Genomic DNA, 17,970 nt, shown 5'->3' with positions numbered 1-17,970 from the left:
AAGTTGAGAACATCCAAATGGATAAAAGGGTAAATTTCCTCATGTTATAAATCAGTTTTTTTTTATAAAAAAAAAAGTTCCCTCCATTTTCTTTTGGCCTCTCACTCTGCTTTTGTGTGATTTTTTTTAGCCATGCAATTTCACCAATACTTTTCTGCTGGTTGTTTTCCCCCCATCAAAACCTCGGAGAAACGACCCTTCGTTGAAATGGTGTCGTTGGAAGGTCTAAAATCATACCAATTTCTATGATGGTGGAAAGTTTCTGCTATTAATGCACACCAATTAATCTTCATACAGACCAATTAAATACAATAATTGATGGGAATTTTTTTAGGGTTTCAATAATTGGGAAGGAGATTTGGATTCATACAGGTTTAGGGTTTATCATCAACTCGTCAATCAGAATAATTCGTGCGCATATTGCGAAGGGCTCTACTTGGAAAGATGCGAAAACATCGAAAATCACTGCTCGCGTTAAGCTAGAAGCGGTCGAGTACGAGATGTGCTTTAGGATGCAGAATAGTAATTGTTTTGATTGTAACAGTTATGTATTTTCTTTGAATATGTGGTATGCATATCTATTTTATTATTGTAGATGCCGTATGGCTGATTATCAATGAAATTGTTCTTCCCCGTCAAAAAAAAAAAAAAACACTGTATGAAGATTAGGGGAGACTTTGATAGTTTAAAACCCAAATGCAACCTCATTTCAAAATTGGAGTGTGTTACTGTATAAATGACTGTAAGTCTGTAACACTTCGTTTATTTTCTACTGCCCTTTCACTGCAGAAACTTTAATCAGATCGGAAGTGCACAAGCAATAAGCCTTTATTTAGTACTTATACAAGCATTGATCTACAACTGTGAAAAAAAAGAATTCTTATACGTAGTATATATTTGGGAAAGAATAATACGGAGTATTCACTTAACAAAAGTCTACATCCCTAGGAAAATAGCTACATCCATAGGGAGGACTTCAGAAGACATGGTTGTTTTACATATTAGCCATCCTGGGGAAGCATGAATTAGATGACAGTTTTACAGACAAGTACTTGGGTCTTGGTTATAATGACATGGCGTATCATATCTCAATGGAGCCGAATAGTACATTACATTATTAGAACTTGTAAAGACCTGAAGGATCTGCATTTTGTACTATCCAAGTATGTTCCAGAAGCTTGTGCAATGGAAGACGCTCTGACGAGTCTTTAACGAGCATCTGATGTTTAACAATGAGAGTCACTAAATTAGGTTATGATTTTATTGGTTACTGATAGTTAAATTAAAAAGAAATTTACCTTGCTAATAAGGTCCTTTGCAGCTGATGATACAATGGGTTTTGGGGGAAACTTCAAATCGACTAGAACAATCCTGCAAAAGATACGAGTTTTTGCAGATGTTAATACAAGAACTATTCTTTCAAACAAACAACTGAGTATGACAGTCTCACCTCCTATAGGTGTCTGAATGTTCCTTCGCCTCAAAAGGAGGGAAACCATACAGAAACTCATAACAAAGGATGCCGAGGCTCCATATGTCGACACTTGCATCATGTTCTACGCTCTCAACTGTCAAGGAAAACGAGGCACAAAAACAATCTTGTAAGTACCAACCCAAAACAAAAGCACTCAAGTAATCAAGGTTTTGTTCACAAAGAATATATACCCATTTCTGGAGGAAGGTAGTCAAGTGTCCCACACATTGTCTTTCTTCGGTTGAATGTATGAACTGCCCAACCAAAGTCAGCTATCTTGAGTTCACCCTGACAATCCGTAAAACTTTCATAATTAGCACAATCTGTCAGATATAAGAAAGCATGGTAGAATTGGTAGCTTAGTCATGCATATTCACCTGTGCACCTATTAGGAGATTCTCCGGCTTAATATCTCTGTGTATCACGTGTTTTCCATGGCAGTAAATAAGTGCTCTAGCCATTGATGCTATATACTGCACCCAAATGAATATGTCAACAGCAAACTAGTTAGCATTCTTTACATCAGCAGAAGTATAAGCAGCAGTAGATGTTGTCAATTATCTAAGGCACAATCTTTGAAAAAAGATAGGAAATTTTCTGGTGAAAATCAAACTTTTTGCAACAAATACTGCTGAACCCTAGAATCAATCCTCCAAAACTACCAAAATTAAACTACTAACTAGAATGGAACTTACAGTTGCAGCGCGCTTTTCACTGAAGTACTTGCACTTCTGGAGTTCTTTGTACAGTTCACCTTTGGGTGCATATTCAAGTATCAAATACACTCGTTTCTGCAGAGATATAAAATAGCTAATCATTTCACCACCATTGCACGAAACTGTCATCTAAATTTAACAAATTCATTACATCAAGCAGTACCTGATCGTAGAAATATCCATACAAACGTAGTATGTTTGGATGGCGAAGATGGCTTTGGATTTCGACTTCTCTCCGAATTTGGTGCTCGACTTGCGATTGCTTTAGCTGACTCTTGAAAAGTACTTTCAATGCCACAATATGATTACTCTGCTCCAAAAATCAGCAATTTAGTAGAGTAATTTCAAAATTCCCTTTTAGGTCAAGATTCATATCAAAGGGATAGGGGTGCAACTAACAATCACTGAGAGAAAATATGGAGAATGAGGAACTTAGTGGAATCATGCCAGTGCTAAAGACAGGCAGCTAATCATGAACTCAAACCTTGTTTTGAACTAGTAAAGAGTACAAATGTCAAAGCAGCCATGAGTTAAGTCACAAACAAATTAAACATTCAAGCTTACAAACAAAAACCAATAGATCACACACATCCGTACACGTATATATAAACATACATCATACACATCCGTACACGTATCCGCGAGGAAACTACAGAAGAACTCAACTCTTGTAGAAACACATACATATAAGCAATACCAATTCTTTGCTTCCAATAATTCTTTACAATTAACCAAAAAGAACTGTTATCAGCCAAAATCTAAGCATGTAACACACTACATCCATTCTTGATATCCTATATACCTATTAGTCAACCAGGATTTTGTTTGGGGTTACACATTCAAATACAAAGAACCAAAAATCAAAGAACTAATACCAACAAACAACAGGTTGTCTAGAAAGCTTCTGAACCTGGAGAAATCTCCATGGTTAATTCCTATTAACAATGATCAATCCTGTGTAGAGTTTTGTCATCCAAGGAGATTTCAACTAGGTACTGAAATCGATCTCCCACCTTGATACCTTAAATTCTGCCCAAGTTTTGATGGTAAATTCTGCCTAAGTTTTGATGGTTACATATGTGGTGTGATTTTTAAGAGATACTATACACTAGCTTCCCCATTTTCTTAATTTCCAGTGACATGGTACAAGACCACAGGGATGGTTATATGTATTATTACAACTCAAACAAATAGATATTATAGTCTTTTCGTTGTTCTTTTCACCTTAAGACCACTGATCTAAATTTGTCCGAACTTATTTGAACTTATTCTATGAATAGGGTAATCTGATTGGAACTTAAAGAATTTTTTTTTTGAGTTATTGTTTCAATTTAATTTCCAAATTCGGTATAGATCATCATAACTCTGGGTTAAAAAAGAAGCTATGCTCAATCGACATCACCAGATAAACAATACAATTAAATTTCACAATTGAACAAACAGTAACACAAAACTAGGATAAGATAAAATGGCATACTCTCTTCTCTCTAGCCAAGTAGACATGGCCAAACTTTCCTCGGCCGAGAGGCTTCCCGATATCGAAATCGTTTAGGACCCACCGTTGCTTCTCCACTGCAGGAACCTCTGCAGGTACCTGAAAAAACACACAGATTCAGCAAAAGAACAAATGCTAAAAACTTCGTAATTCAAGACTACTTAAACTATATTGCAGTCAACTCATCGACTAATCAAAGCTGAAAATAAACGGCAGATATTCCCACATTCATTCAATAAACATGCCTTATCTCAAAATTATCACCAATTTTTTTTACCAATTTCCGATTCAAAGAATGAACTAATCGAAACAAAGAAACAAAATAGATGCCAGAAATTAGAACATCAGCGCCGAATTTTTCAAAAACCCTAGCCTCGTGCGAAATAATTGATTGATGCCAAACCAAAAAAACTTAATTTCCGAATTCAAGAACAAACTTAACCCTAACTTTATTCCAAATATTCAAATTCTTAATCTTTTTGTTGCTCACCTTCTCCTCGGTCGGTTTTTCCGTAGAAATCGCCATCGTAGAGAGAGAAAGAGGAAAAGGAAAGTATAAAGAGAGAGAATGACAATGGTGTTGAACGGTGGAGAGGGGGAGGAAATGAAGGTTTGATTTTACAACGGTCGAATTTTTTGGTGGACACGTGGGACAATGATATTCGTTTTAGAATTCAAATTTGCATTTTGTAATTTGTTTGTTTGATTTTGTTTAAGGAGGAGCGTTACCCAGAATTTGCTGTCGGGTTTTTGTATTTCTGGAAATTTTGCTCAATTGCCGGCAATTCAGCCATTTTTTTAGTCATTTTAACTGCAACATTTTTGTAAGTTGGCCAATTTTCCAAATTAGTGAAAAGAAACATGAAGTTTTGTTTTTGTGTCATTGTTATTAAAAATCACAATATTATACATTTAGCGAGATTTATATAGTTTTCTTTTTTTTAATTTAAATGTGAAACTAATTTCGAGTAGTACATCTGCATATAGGTTTGAATTAGGAGATGGATCACTGGGGAGGGGGTAGTTACTCATAGTAACTAGCATTTTGACCCGTGCAATGCACGAGAGTATTTTGTAAAGTGTTGTAAAAACTTACATTGCTCCATATAAAATAACTTTAGGTATTATTAAATTTTAATTTATTTATTTGCATTCGTAAATTTTGTTTAGCGTAAGATATAAATATAAATAAATAGAACCACATTATACATATGTTAAGGTTATTATTAAATTAATCTAACAACATTTAGAGAGAATAATCAACAATGGTGATAATGTCATAGCAAAACAAACGATTATTAAAATAATCTTAATAAATTGACGAAATTGAAACTTCGCGATAGAAAAAGAGAATAAACACATAAAGTAAAACGTACATTACCTGTGAAAATGAATGAATGATATAGAGTTGGCTGAATAAGTGGTATAACGAAAATGCTTGTTAGTCAATGCATCTATAAGGAGTGCATGGAGGATGAAGGTTGATGACTTATTTTGAGAAGATGTTTAGTTTCTTATGCATTCTTTATGGTTAAGAATTTGAAAAGACTATTAACTCATAAGAACTAATGTTTATTGTTATTGTTATGGAATATTAATAACAAATTTGAGTTAGCTCACCGAGTTATGATTATTTATGTATATGAGTGTCTTTTTTTTCTTTTTTTTTCCAGAGGAAGTCTTTTGGATTTTCCCTCTTTAATACATGTATACATTGATATTGATCTTTTTTTAGTTTTCTTTTTTCTAATTATATTAAAAGAAAGAGAGAAAAAGGAGAGATTGATGAGGTTAAGACACATGTCACATTGTCACACATGGTTTCAGTTTTTAAATACTAGGTATAGACTAGGTATAGATCGACTATGTATAGATGTATAGATTGCACCATTTTTCTTCACATAAAGAGTTTTTTGTTCTTGTGTTTAAAAGAAGATATATATATATATGAAGGGGTAGAATTGGGAGGTTGGAGGAAGAGATCAATTTGCAGCTATTGGAGGGGAAATTCCGCTTTAGACTAACATGTCTAGTCCTGCCCTCGGTCAACTGAAAATGTAACGGCTTTGGTCTAACTAATTTCAGTACGGTTCACAACCCTAATATAGTTGGATAAGGGAGATGATGTGTGTGGTTGTGACAAGAGTTAAACGAGGTGGATAATGCGGTATCTTGTGCAATAAAGTGGGAAAATCGTTATACATCTCTCGTTCTTTTTTTCATCTTTCTAGGAGTTTGTTTCATTTAAAATTGTGCAATTTATTTAAATTATTATATTAACTAGTTACAATTTGTAACATAACCCTTTTTTTTTTATTAAACCTCCCTCTGAATCGTTACAAGTTCTCTTTCAATGCGTAAATCTTTTAAAGTTCTTTAATTATTTAACCGATGCTCAAATTGGAGGATATTGATTCTAGCTAGGTCAATCTCCAATTATCCGACTCTGCAAAAATATGCGGATTTGAGCTTAAGTTTTGTAGTAAAGCCCGGCCCGACCATTATTCTAATTTTTTGTCACCTCTAATTGAGCTTATTTGAGTGTTGAACAAACACAATACCTTTATTAGCTAGGTAGTCAATTTGCTTGGTTGTTACCCTCCTGGTAATTTTACAATTGCAGATCCAGGATTCGACTACTTTAAAGAGAGACCAACAATTGTTTTATAGCATCATCGTTAGTGTGGGCATGCAATTTCTACATATACAATTGGTTGTACTTTATGCATACAACCGACACTATTAATTTCTTCATGCATGTACTTGTTCTTATGACCAAAAGTGTGAAAGGGCCTAGTGACCCTCTTGGCCTCTTTGATACTAAAATCTTTTCATAGGGTTTAATTTATGTTATTGGGCTCAGATAATGATTCATTTGAATATCATATTATGTTGAGTAATATGTAAAATTTTAGTATAAAATATACACATGGATGTATCAATCTATATATATATTTGTGTGGAATAATGATACAAAAGGTCTTGCGCGCACAAGGTGTACAATAAATTTATTGTACACCAAGATAACTTTTATGCAGTTTTTTGTAACTTTAACCTATTTTTCTGTAACTTTTATATTATAAAATTAAAAAGTTGATAGATAAACATTTTAAAGGGTTAAATGATTAATTTATACATTATTAGTGATTTTGAAGAAATAATTTTTATTCAAATGAAAGAATTTATCATTAAAAAATAGATAACTTTTACATATATAAATGTAACTTTTAAGCATTTTTAGTCAACTTTTACTCTGATATACAATATTTATTGTACACCCATTATAAGTAAGAATTTGTGATAATGATAACAGTCCATGATTTATTTGTAAGCCTCATATCCAAACCTTATTAGAGCACGTACATTGGTCATAGCTCTTCAACTAACTTTTTACTCTCTTTCTACCACCACCTCTTTACAACACGCTTTCAATTCAACAACGCCCTTCCAAAAATACCCAATATTTGTGATTTTTTAAATGAGCTCTTCAATCTCAAATTTACATGTTATAATCCTCGAGTCCAAATCTTATTAAAGAATATTTTTATATACGTTATACTATAAATAGTACTTCGTTGTATTACCTATTTTCTTGGTAAAGAGATTATATTGCATGACGTGAATGTTATGTAAATAGATTTATACGGTTGCTCGTGAGCTCGTGAGCTCGTTAATTTTTGTTTGAGGAAGAAAGATACAATAAAAATTAGGTAGTCTTTTCTCAAGACTGTACACTTACTTATCTAACTATATAAAATAAGAAAATTTACTATTTTTTTCTTAGGGATCGGGACAATATCTTGAATATTTTTAATGTTTTTTTAGGAATTAAGAATATACGTGGGTCCATTGTTAAGTGAGAAAATTGATATAATATTAGTAAAAATATATCATTTATAGAAATAGAGCGAGTATTGAGGGACGACTTTATAATTAGAAAAGTGGGCCGAGCATTAAGGGACATGGGGAGTATGATATAATTACTTAGAACAACTATAGGCAAGCTAATTGTCAAATTATTAGCTTGTCATGCTAATTTACTTTCTATGTAATTTATAACTCAATAACAAGCTAATTTACCAAATTAACTTACTATTTTATGTGCATGTTTCACTTTAATTATAACCCACCCTATAATTGAACAGTTTTATCAAAGCTTAGTTGGCCAAACTAAATTTATCAAAATTACAATGGTTAAAGTAATAATAGCTTGAGACTTTTTTCAAACAAGTCTCCACTCATAAATCATAACCATTGAAATTGTTGTTATAATTACAAATACAAAATAATCTATATGCAATTGACTTCTGGATAACCATATCAAAACACAATTTTTCTCATAGCCAACACTAAAGAAACCAAGTTCTCCACATGTCAAACAACCACAAATTTCCATACATGCAAACAAACACTTGCCATTCCTTACCAAACATACTCACCTCTTCCCATCTTTTAACCCTCTTCCACGTACACCCCTCTCTTTACAATATATCCTTCTTCTTCTTCTTCTTGTTCTTCTTCGTCTCCACTCTCACCAAAAATTAAAAAAATTAAACCATTAATTACATTATACATTGATCAACAATGCAAACCAACATGTCATCCTATGAACAACAAATGCAACACAAACGCCACCCTATAAGCCCAACCACCCGCCAAGCCGTCAAATTCTTAACCGCCTCCACCGTCGGTACCGTCCTCTTAGTCCTCTCAGGCCTCACCTTAACCGCCACCGTCATATCCCTCGTTATCGCCACTCCAATCCTAGTCCTCTTTAGTCCTATACTCATACCGGCGATCATCACCGTCTTCCTTATTGCTAGCGGTTTCGTGTTTTCCGGCGGTTGCGGGGTTGCGGCCCTGTCGGCGTTGTCGTGGATCTATCAGTATACCACCGGAAAACACCCGGTGGGAGCCGATCAGCTGGATCAAGCGCGTAATGCGATTGCTAACGCGGCTTGGGAGGTTAAGGAAAAGGCTAAAGATAATTTACAGTATGTGCAGAATAAGGCACAAGAGGCTATTACGACGACGACGACGACTACTACTACCGATCCAGATACTCATCGCACTACTACTCAATCGCGAACTTAATTAATTAGTGTTTGTTTTGCAGGGTTTTATCTTTGCACCGACCTTTTAATTTCTTTTTGTGTTGTTTTGATTTTTGTGTTGTTTTTTTTAATTTGGGTGGGAGTGCAAAACTGTATGTCATGAAATGTGAATGAACATGAAAGGATATAATTAAGTGCATTTTATAAATGGATCAAATGCATGCGTGTTCTTGAATATTGTACGGTGCTCATAATATTCTGGGGTTGAATCTTCTACAGTTCTACCTCACCGTTCGTGTCTCGATTCACAATACTTGTGCAGTTGTGCTTGAATGATAACTATAAAACCAGAAAAAAAAAAAAAAAAAAAAAAAAAAAAACAAAGAAACAAAAAAAAAAAAAAAAGAAGAAGTTGGTATTGCCGTATTGGTATTGCCGTATTGGTATATATAGTGGTGGCTCATTTTGGAAAAAATCATTGGGAGTGAAGAGGAATTATATACTCCCTCCCTAATCTACTGTACAGAAATTCTTGTCAGTAAAACCCAAAAAAGAAAGGAATAATTACTTTTAATAATCCAACCTTTAAGCGATTTTCCAAAATTAATCCAACCTTTCGATTATTATTTAATAATCTAACCTTTATATCCCATTAACTTTCGTTACACCCAACCAGTCATCAACCCATACAACAGGTAACATGCACACGTGTTATACAACAATTGGCTATAATTTTATTTTTTAAAAATATGTTTTTTTTTCTCTTCCTTCCTTGTTTTTTTTTTTGGTGAAAATGAGTTACTTGATTACTTAAATATTAGAGTGCACATACATAATAAGTTTTCAGCTAACTCCACTCCGTGTGGAGGTCAAAATACAGGCACATATCGCCCAATTACTTTGAAGCAAACATGCTCCCAAAAAATTAGTGTCATTGTTTGATGAGATATCAGTAGTTAAACTGGGGGGGGGTTCTAAATCACTGCCTTGATCCAACAGACTCAGCCTGTCCTTGGCCTTCCTTGCCACGTAGTCTGCTTCCATGATGTGCTCCCTTCTTCTGAATTTCACCCAGAGGCTCCCGTGGGTTCTTTGCAACTCCCTGCATTTAGCATATAGGTTAGACAGCCAAGAAATTGGAGGGTTGTCATTGTTTAGGTGTTCTGCTGCTGATTTGCAATCTGTAAATATAGTCACATTCTGCCATGCTTTGATGATGACCCATGAGCTAGCTATAAGGATAGATTGAGTTTCTGCAGCAGCAGCTGAGGTACTGGTGAAGGTTCCAGCTATTCCAGCCATGAATGTGTGATCTTCATTCCTGCAAATTGCTGCATAGGAGGCAAGGAGAGTGGAGGAACAGAAAGATGCATCGCATTTAACAAAGTAATTTGAGGGACTAGGGGGGTCCAAATGCACTGGCTTAATCTGTTGTGTTCCTTTACTCTCTATATTTCCATGCTCTTTTGCTAACCATAGAGTTTGGTGACACCAAGACTGAATATTTTTGTTTTCTTTTTGAAAAATCCATAAGTTCCTTCTATTCCATATTCTCCAAAGGCAAAAGATGAAAACTGTTTGGTTTGTAGTGTTCAAAACCTGGGATAGCCCAGTATCATTCAAGTTATCTAGGAACCAATTTTCAACATCAGAGTGGAGATGGTTATACTTGGGTTGAAACTCAATATTACTCCAAAATTCAGTAGCTCTGGGGCAGTTTAAAAACAAGTGTACCATGTCTTCCTGGGTATTAGGACAAAACTGGCAATTTCCATTAGGGATAATCTGTCTACTGGATAGGTGGGATGCAGTTGGGAGTCTTCCCCAAAGAATAAGCCAAAGGAATATTTTCAGTTTAGGTGGGCATCTAGCTTTCCAAATGCAACTCCATTTATCACTTGAGTCTGTGTCAGGGAAGTGGGTGTTCCAAATGGTGTTGTAAGCTGTTTTTGAGTCAAAGTGGAGCCCTTTTGATAGAGAGCAGAAGGGGGCATCCTCACCAAACTGAGGGATGGGAATGGCTTGAATCCATTGGATTAAGTCAGTGGGTAGGGTGAAGGAAATGCAGCTTAAGTTCCAATGGCCATCCCTCCTAATGTCACTAACAGTGTGTGCAAATTCATCTCTGGTTAGGGGTCCTTGTATTAAAGATCTAAGTGAACCTTTTCCTGTCCAATTATCTAGCCAAAGGTTGATCTGGGTTCCATCCCCTATACACCAAGCAGTAAGGTCCTTGTACATGTTCCACCCCTTTCCAACATTTTGCCAAATATGAGACCCTTTTGAGAAAGGGGCAGGGTAGGGTCTATTATCAACATACTTTTCCTTGATTAGGCTACTGGCTAGGTTTTCCCCTGTGTTAAATTTCCAGCAGAGTTTAGTCATTAGCACTTTATTCATCATTACAGCTGATCTAACACTAAGCCCTCCTACTTCCAATGGTCCACAGGCCTTGAGCCAAGCTACAAGGTGGGTTTTCTTTTTCTGGGGTTCTGAATCCCATAGGAAATTAGCACAAGCTTGGTCAATAGTCTGGAGGGTTTTCTTTGGTAAGTACAGAATTTGCATAGAGTAATTTGCTATGGTGGTCAAGGTGGACTTTATAAGTACTAACCTACCAGCTTTGCTGAGGCATTTAGCCTTCCAGGAGGCCAGTTTGCTCTTAATTTTCCTGCAAATGTCTAAAGTTTGGTTCTTGGTTGGCCTTTTGTCTGTCAAGGGGAACCCTAGGTATGTTCCTAAGTCAGGGCTTGGTTGTACCTCTAGAGTGTTACAGAACAGATCTTTTTGGTTTTGGGGGGTGTGTTTGGAAAAATAGATCTTGCTCTTAGAGTTATTCATTTTTTGGCCAGAGCAGTCCCAGAAGTTCCTAAGGACCTCCTTCATGCCACTGAGAGTTTTGGCAGAAGTATCTCCAAACAGAAGCAGATCATCTGCAAACATCAAATGGGTGATGGGGATGCCATTTCTCTTCAAGTAGAAGGGTTTCCAGTTTTCCTTAGAGGCAGCCTCACTAATCATATCAGCTAAGTACTCCATGCAAATAATGAAAACATATGGGGATATTGGGTCTCCTTGTCTGATTCCTCTAGTGGTTTTAAAGGAGGGGGAGGGCTTTCCATTTACAATGATAGATGTTGCAGGAGAGGCAATGCAATTAAGAATGAGGTCTGTGGAATTTTTATCAAAGCCTTTCCTTGCTAAACAGAACCTAATGAAGTTCCACTCCAGCCTATCATAAGCTTTTTCAAGATCTATCTTAAGAGCAAACCACCCAAACTTCCCTTTTTTGATTTTCATGGAGTGTAAGATTTCAGAAGCTGCAATGTAATTAACTTCACAGCCCCTTCCAGGAAGGAAACTATTCTGATTTGGGGAGATGATGTCCTTCAAAAGAGGTCTGATCCTGTTGACTAATATTTTTGACACTATTTTATAGCTGGCATTACACAGGCTTATGGGCCTAAATTGCTTTATGGACTCTGGTAGGGCAGTCTTGGGTATAATGCAGATAGTGGTATCATTGATGGACTGGGGAAAGGTTTTGGTCTGCAGTACATTATCCACATACTTATATAGGTCTTTCCACAAAACACCCCAGTGTTGTTGGTAGAAGTGGGCATGAAGGCCATCTATACCTGGGGCCTTAAGGGGACCTAGGTCAAACACAGCTCTCCCAACTTCTTCAATATTGGTGGCATGGTCAATACTGATTTCATTGGAGTAGTGGTGGTTTTCACAGGGGGGAATGGTCTGTTCAGAGGTGAAGAGGGTGGAAAAGTAGCTGGCAATATGGGGCACTAGATCTTTCCCTTGGATATCCTGACCCACTTCTGACCTAAGGCTAGTGATTTTATTCCTTCTTCTTCTTATGATGACAGACTTCTGGAAATAGCTAGTGTTTTTGTCCCCATTTTCAATCCAACTAGTTCTAGCCCTAGCCATCCAGAAGGCTTCCTCTTGCTCATAAATGAGACCTAGCTCATTAGAGAGGTCCTCATTTAAGTCCAAGAGGTGCTTATTGGTTGGCTTGTGTTCTAGAGCTCGTTGGATACCCATGATTCTAGCACACAAGACTTTCCTTTTTTTGAAAATATTTCCTATATTGTCCTTAACCCAAGAAGACATGGTTTTGGAGATATTATTGAGTTTCCTAACCAAGTCAGAATTATCAACATTTAGGTTTTCATCCACCATGGTTGAGAAACCTGGTTCAGCATACCATAAAGGTTCCATTTTGAAAACATTTTGGTGACCATGATTTTGCAAACCAATATTTTCCGTTATTAGCTTAATTGGATTATGGTCAGAAGCTTCTCTAGGCAATGTAATTACAGTAGAGTTAGGAAACAGATTAAGCCAGTGCATATTTACCCAAGCCCTATCAAGTCTTTGGTAAATGGGTTTATCTTTCTGTTTATTAAACCAGGTAAACCTGCTACCCACACAGCCAGCATCAACTAGCCCACATTCATTCATGGCATCAGAATATCTATCTGCCCTATGTTGTTTGATCAAATTGCCCCCCAGTTTCTCTGATTGACAAGTGACTTCATTAAAATCTCCCATTACTACCCAAGGAACTGTTATTAGTTTAGACATGTCTATTAGGTCATGCCAAGTTTCTAATCTACTTTTGTACTTGGTACTAGCATACACAGCAGATAAGCAAAAACTAAAAGGGGGGGAAGTGTTTACCTCCACAATACCATGAATAGTATGCAGGTCCCTTCCAATCATCTGAAAGTTGATGAAGTCAGGGTTCCACATAACTATGATCCCACCAGCGAGGCCATAGGGTTCAGCTAGCACATACTTTTCAAAGGGAGTTTTCTTCATGATTCTTGCAGTGTTTTTGGGGCTGGTTTTGGTTTCGGTTAGTATTAGGATTTGGGGAAGGTGCTCTTTAAAGAGGTGGCGGATATTGGATTGGAATCCCCGGCGGGCAATTCCTCTGCAGTTCCAAGCAACTATTATCATGGGATCAGGTGTTTTTCGAGTTTTGGAGAACTCCTTGAACTTCCTGTTGGTCAGAGGATCTATCTTGTGTATGAACTCGTTGTTCCTCCTGCTCCATAGGGTCTCCTTCCTTGCCATGAATTCCAGTTCCATCTCGCAGTCCCCTTCTTCCACCTCCTTCACTATTATCACTTTGATTTCCACTTGGTTGAACTTCTCCGTTGTCGCAAGTACCATGAGTGCATTTGTTGTCTCCCCAAAGGTTCCCTTGATCGGGTTCCTTGCTGACAACGGCCAGGTCCTCCTGACTTGAGGTAGCACTGGGATTGGGTCGCACATAAATTCCAGCTCTGGTGGTACTATGAACTGCCCCTTCTGTGCTTCCTTGCTTAGCATCCACCATCGCAGAAATTTCTCCAAAACAGGGGAAAGGGCTTTGATTGTTTTGAGATCCGGCAGATGGACAGGTATCATCATACCTCCTTTTTTTTGCGACATTTCCATATCCTGGTATGGGAAATCTAGCCAGTGTGGTTCCAGCATGAATTGACGTATCGCCGAAGGGCTGACATCTATCCATTGTGATGAGAGTTTGAGGGTGAACCTCATGTTGTTGAAATGGAATTCCGGGAAAGTCGGGATCGGTGGTTCCTTGCAGACATAGTGGGTTAGAGAAAGATCTATGGTGGGTTCGATGATTGGAAATGGGTACTCCAGTGGGAGAGGCTGGAAGGGAAGAAGGAATTTGGGGTTTGGTGTGGTTCGGCGCTTGAAGTAACTGTGGATGTATGGTGGTGGCTTGGTGGAGTCTTTTTCCTCCTCCGACTCGCTTCCAAGATCGAACATTTCCGTGTCCAAATCGCTCGACATTCTTGCTGGGTTGAGGGTGTTCTGAGTGGTTTTTTTTTTCAGCGGGAGGAGTTGTGTTTCTGGTAGGGGAGATAGTGGGGTTGATGGGTTTGGGGGCATTTACCTCATTAGGTTTTACTGTTGAGGAGAAGGTGAAAAGTTGCGATCGAGCGGCTGTGGTTTGCTGGGGAGGGGGGGATAGATGGACGGTTTGGATTGTCTTTGAGGGGTGGCTTTTGATTGGTTTAGGTGGCGGTGGGTTGGTATTGGGAGTTGAGGTATTAATGCTAGCCGTTTGGGTTTTTTGATTTTCAGTGGTGTTTGGGTCCATTTCACAACTGGGCTTTTTGATTTGGGCTTTGGTGAGATCCTTCTTCCTCAACTGGGCTGACAGTTTGTTAGTAACATTTTGGACTAAAATTGTGTACCTCCCTGTTGGAGCATTTGGTTTTTTCTTTTGTCCGTTGTGGTTTTGTCTTTTCCCTCCTTTTCCTCCAACATTGCCTTCTGCAGCAATCTTCTGCTCAGCTTTCTTGTTTCTTGGAGCCTTTTGCCTTTCACCTCTCTTACTTCCCGCTGTCGCCTTTTTTGAAACATGGATCCAAGGGCCTTCCCCTTCTTCCTCTCTATCAACCCTTTCTGCTTGTGACACGTCTTGCCCTAAAATTTTGTCCTCATCGGCATCCCCTGTACTCCCGCCGTTCTTGGTTATCTCCATGATTGTTCTTTTCTGGGGGCACCTTTCTTCTCCATGGCCAATGGAGCTGCATTGGTGGCAAAATTTAGGTGTGTCTTCATACTGTATGGTTTGTTTGAACGCTCCTAACCATACGGCTTCCTTCCTCTGTTTTGCCAAGTCCAGCAAAATCTGAATTCTGGCAAACCTTACCCTGTTTTGCTCAATTGCATTCATGTCTGTTTTGATGAAGGCCCCGATTTCATTCGCAATTCGGTGCAGGATTGGTTTGGTGTGGAATTCTATTGGTAATTCCGGTAGCGAGACCCAAACTGGGGCTTTTGAAATAATCGCTTCCGATGGTTTAAAGCCTGGTGTCCAAGGTTGGACAAGGAGCATATGGCCTGCAACAAACCACGGTCCCTTCGAGAGTATACCTTCTCTTGCCTCCTCCGAGGGTATGGTGACATTGTAAAACCCTTTCCCTAGTGCTATGAATTGCAGGGGTGGGGTGATTTTCCAGATTCTTTGAAGGGATGACTTCAAATAATCAATTGAGAATGACTTCCCTATTGCCTTCACAATGAGGGAGCTTACCCATTTCTCCGAGATTGTTGACGCATCTTCCTGGTTTAAGCTGATGAATGCTTCTGTGCTCTCATCATAGTTGGGTGGAGGGGTGGTGGAGACAATGTTCATTAGTTGGTTGAGGTTGGTAGCCGGATGGGTGTGCTGCTGGTTTTTGTTTTGTAGCATTTCTGCATAGGTTGGTTTGTGGGTTTGGGATTGGGATTGGTTTTGGGGTTGGGTTTGGTCAGGGTGGGGATGGAGGTTGATGGTGGTTGAGTAGTGTGCTAGCTGAACCTGTGCTTCCTTGGCGGGATCCGGTGGCTGTGGAGGGGGCTCTCTCTCTCTCTCGCTCTCTCGCTCTCTCTCTAGCATTTTTTTTGGGGCTATTTCTACACGTTAGAAGATGCAACCTTCTTCCTTCCTTGTTCGTCCTCCTTCATTCCTGCCTTTGTAAATTAGTTCTCTGAACTAATGAAAAACTTAGCCCTCATCCCCACTATCTCTCTCAACCAATACCACTACAAATCACGACCTTCCTCCATCTTTCCACCACCTTCCTTCACCTCACCTACTCACCACCACCGTCGCCCTCATCCCTCCCTAACCCACTATCGCTCTCACTCTCTCTCCTCCAAACCCCTCTTCTCCACCACGAAACCCACCCTTTTACACCTGCCAAATTTTCCTTATAATTTTGGCCTTCATCTTTGAATAAAGATCCAGCCATCAAAAAATTAAAACTATACCCTCTTTAAAAAAAATCTGTTGTTATAATCTTAAACATAATCTCAAATAAATCAATCGATCAAATTTTTGAGCTGAAATCTACTTAGTTCTCCTCCAATCTCACCCGCCAACAGTCCTGTAAATCCGTTGTTATAATCTGTAAATTGGGATTGGTGTTAACGGCGGTGGCGGAGTGGTGGGGTGACCCTAAAGTTGGTGGTACTTGAGATTGCCAATTTTAAGCGTATGATTTGTACTCAATTGTCACTAATCTGATCCGCCAAAATGGTCTTCAATGTTTTATGTTTTTGGGAGGAGGCATATGGGGCGGTTTCAGGTGACTCTTCTAAAAAAAAGCAATTAAAATAGAAAGAATACCGGCCTTCATCATCATCATCAATCTCATCACTAAATTAAATTCCCCATTCACATAATATCGTCACTTTTCTAGAAAACCCATTTATCCTAATACTACTTCCATTGAAATTTACTAGAAAAACACAAGCAAATATCCCCAATCCAAACACCCTATTTCTACTACCCCTAATAAGTTTACACTGAGCTGGATGTTCAATGTGCAATATAGTATCAACAATTTCATTCCACCTTGTAGAATGAATTGGGCCGTCAATGAAAATGTTGAAAATTGAATGAAATGAAGAAGACGTAGGTTGTTGAAATTAGTTGGTGAAGGATGACCGTTTAAGGCGGTTCCAAGTCAAAGGGGTGCATCTAAAGTAGATGGGGTATAAATGTTGGATTATTAAATAATAATCGAAAGGTTGGATTAATTTTGAAAAATCGCTTAAAGGTTGGATTATTAAAAGTAATTATTCCAAAAAGAAAACTTATACAGATGTTTTTTAACTAGCTTTACCAACAGTTTTAAGTTCCTAACTTCTGTTTACATTATGTATTTATAAAAAAAAATTAGCTAAACCAACAAATCCGTTGTAGTCTAGTTGGTCAGGATACTCGGCTCTCACCCGAGAGACCCGGGTTCAAGTCCCGGCAACGGAATGTTTTTGCTTTTCTTTTGATGTGTATTTTGCATACAATATTGACTGGAGTATAGTATTTTGTTAACGCGTACGATTTTATTTTGTAATTTATTTATTTTTTGGCAATTTTTTTTTTTTTGTTAATATTAACCAAATGAAGAGATTATACACGACTCCAGCTCACCAAAATCAAAACGCTAAATGTTCTAACTAAATGCATCATTGTTTACTCACCCCCACCTTGGCACCTTCTATGAAGGGTTGAGAGAGCAACTCTTCATTTGCAACCATAAGACTTACGTAGTACAAGTGTACAACTTAATTAAACATGTGTAATTTCACTAATAAAATATGTGTAATTTCACACGCGTTAGACAAAATAAGTTTAAGATAAACAAAATCTCCTAACTTTAAATGGCAACTTTTGTGTAAGACCGCCTTACCGGAAAG

At 37.8% G+C, this 17,970-nt stretch overlaps 2 protein-coding genes and 1 non-coding gene across 3 annotated transcripts; 2 read left to right on the top strand and 1 right to left on the bottom strand.

Annotated features, from left to right (window-relative positions):
- Window positions 1-864: 864 nt before the first annotated feature.
- On the bottom strand, window positions 865-4,439 carry LOC110787418 (serine/threonine-protein kinase Aurora-2). Its single transcript, XM_021992041.2, has 9 exons — window positions 4,176-4,439; window positions 3,668-3,784; window positions 2,354-2,500; window positions 2,170-2,265; window positions 1,852-1,947; window positions 1,666-1,762; window positions 1,451-1,568; window positions 1,299-1,371; window positions 865-1,219 (listed from the first exon to the last, which is right to left on the bottom strand). The coding sequence occupies exons 1-9, from the start codon at window positions 4,209-4,211 to the stop codon at window positions 1,118-1,120; spliced, it is 882 nt and encodes a 293-aa protein (XP_021847733.1). The 5' UTR covers window positions 4,212-4,439; the 3' UTR covers window positions 865-1,117.
- Window positions 4,440-7,946: 3,507 nt separating this feature from the next.
- On the top strand, window positions 7,947-8,956 carry LOC110787404 (oleosin L). Its single transcript, XM_021992026.2, has one exon. The coding sequence runs from the start codon at window positions 8,270-8,272 to the stop codon at window positions 8,777-8,779; it is 510 nt and encodes a 169-aa protein (XP_021847718.2). The 5' UTR covers window positions 7,947-8,269; the 3' UTR covers window positions 8,780-8,956.
- Window positions 8,957-17,466: 8,510 nt separating this feature from the next.
- On the top strand, window positions 17,467-17,539 carry TRNAE-CUC (transfer RNA glutamic acid (anticodon CUC)). Its single transcript has one exon. It is a non-coding gene; the product is annotated as a tRNA-Glu (tRNA).
- The last annotated feature ends 431 nt before the right edge of the window (window positions 17,540-17,970 follow it).

Source organism: Spinacia oleracea, chromosome 1, assembly GCF_020520425.1.
Source record: "Spinacia oleracea cultivar Varoflay chromosome 1, BTI_SOV_V1, whole genome shotgun sequence".
Classification (NCBI taxonomy): Eukaryota; Viridiplantae; Streptophyta; class Magnoliopsida; order Caryophyllales; family Amaranthaceae; genus Spinacia; species Spinacia oleracea.
Note: the sequence above shows the minus strand (reverse complement) of the source record. Positions and strands in the feature narration are given on the sequence as shown.

Bases quoted from the DNA above. Each gene is read 5' to 3' on its own strand.
- LOC110787418 (XM_021992041.2), bottom strand. From the start codon at position 4,211: ATGGCGATTTCTACGGAAAAACCGACCGAGGAGAAG. The intron at 3,785-4,175 runs GTGAGCAACAAA...GTGTTTTTTCAG, and splicing joins AAAAACCGACCGAGGAGAAG to GTACCTGCAGAGGTTCCTGC. The intron at 2,501-3,667 runs GTATGCCATTTT...TTTTTGGAGCAG, and splicing joins ACTTGGCTAGAGAGAAGAGA to AGTAATCATATTGTGGCATT.
- LOC110787404 (XM_021992026.2), top strand. From the start codon at position 8,270: ATGCAAACCAACATGTCATCCTATGAACAACAAATGCAACACAAACGC.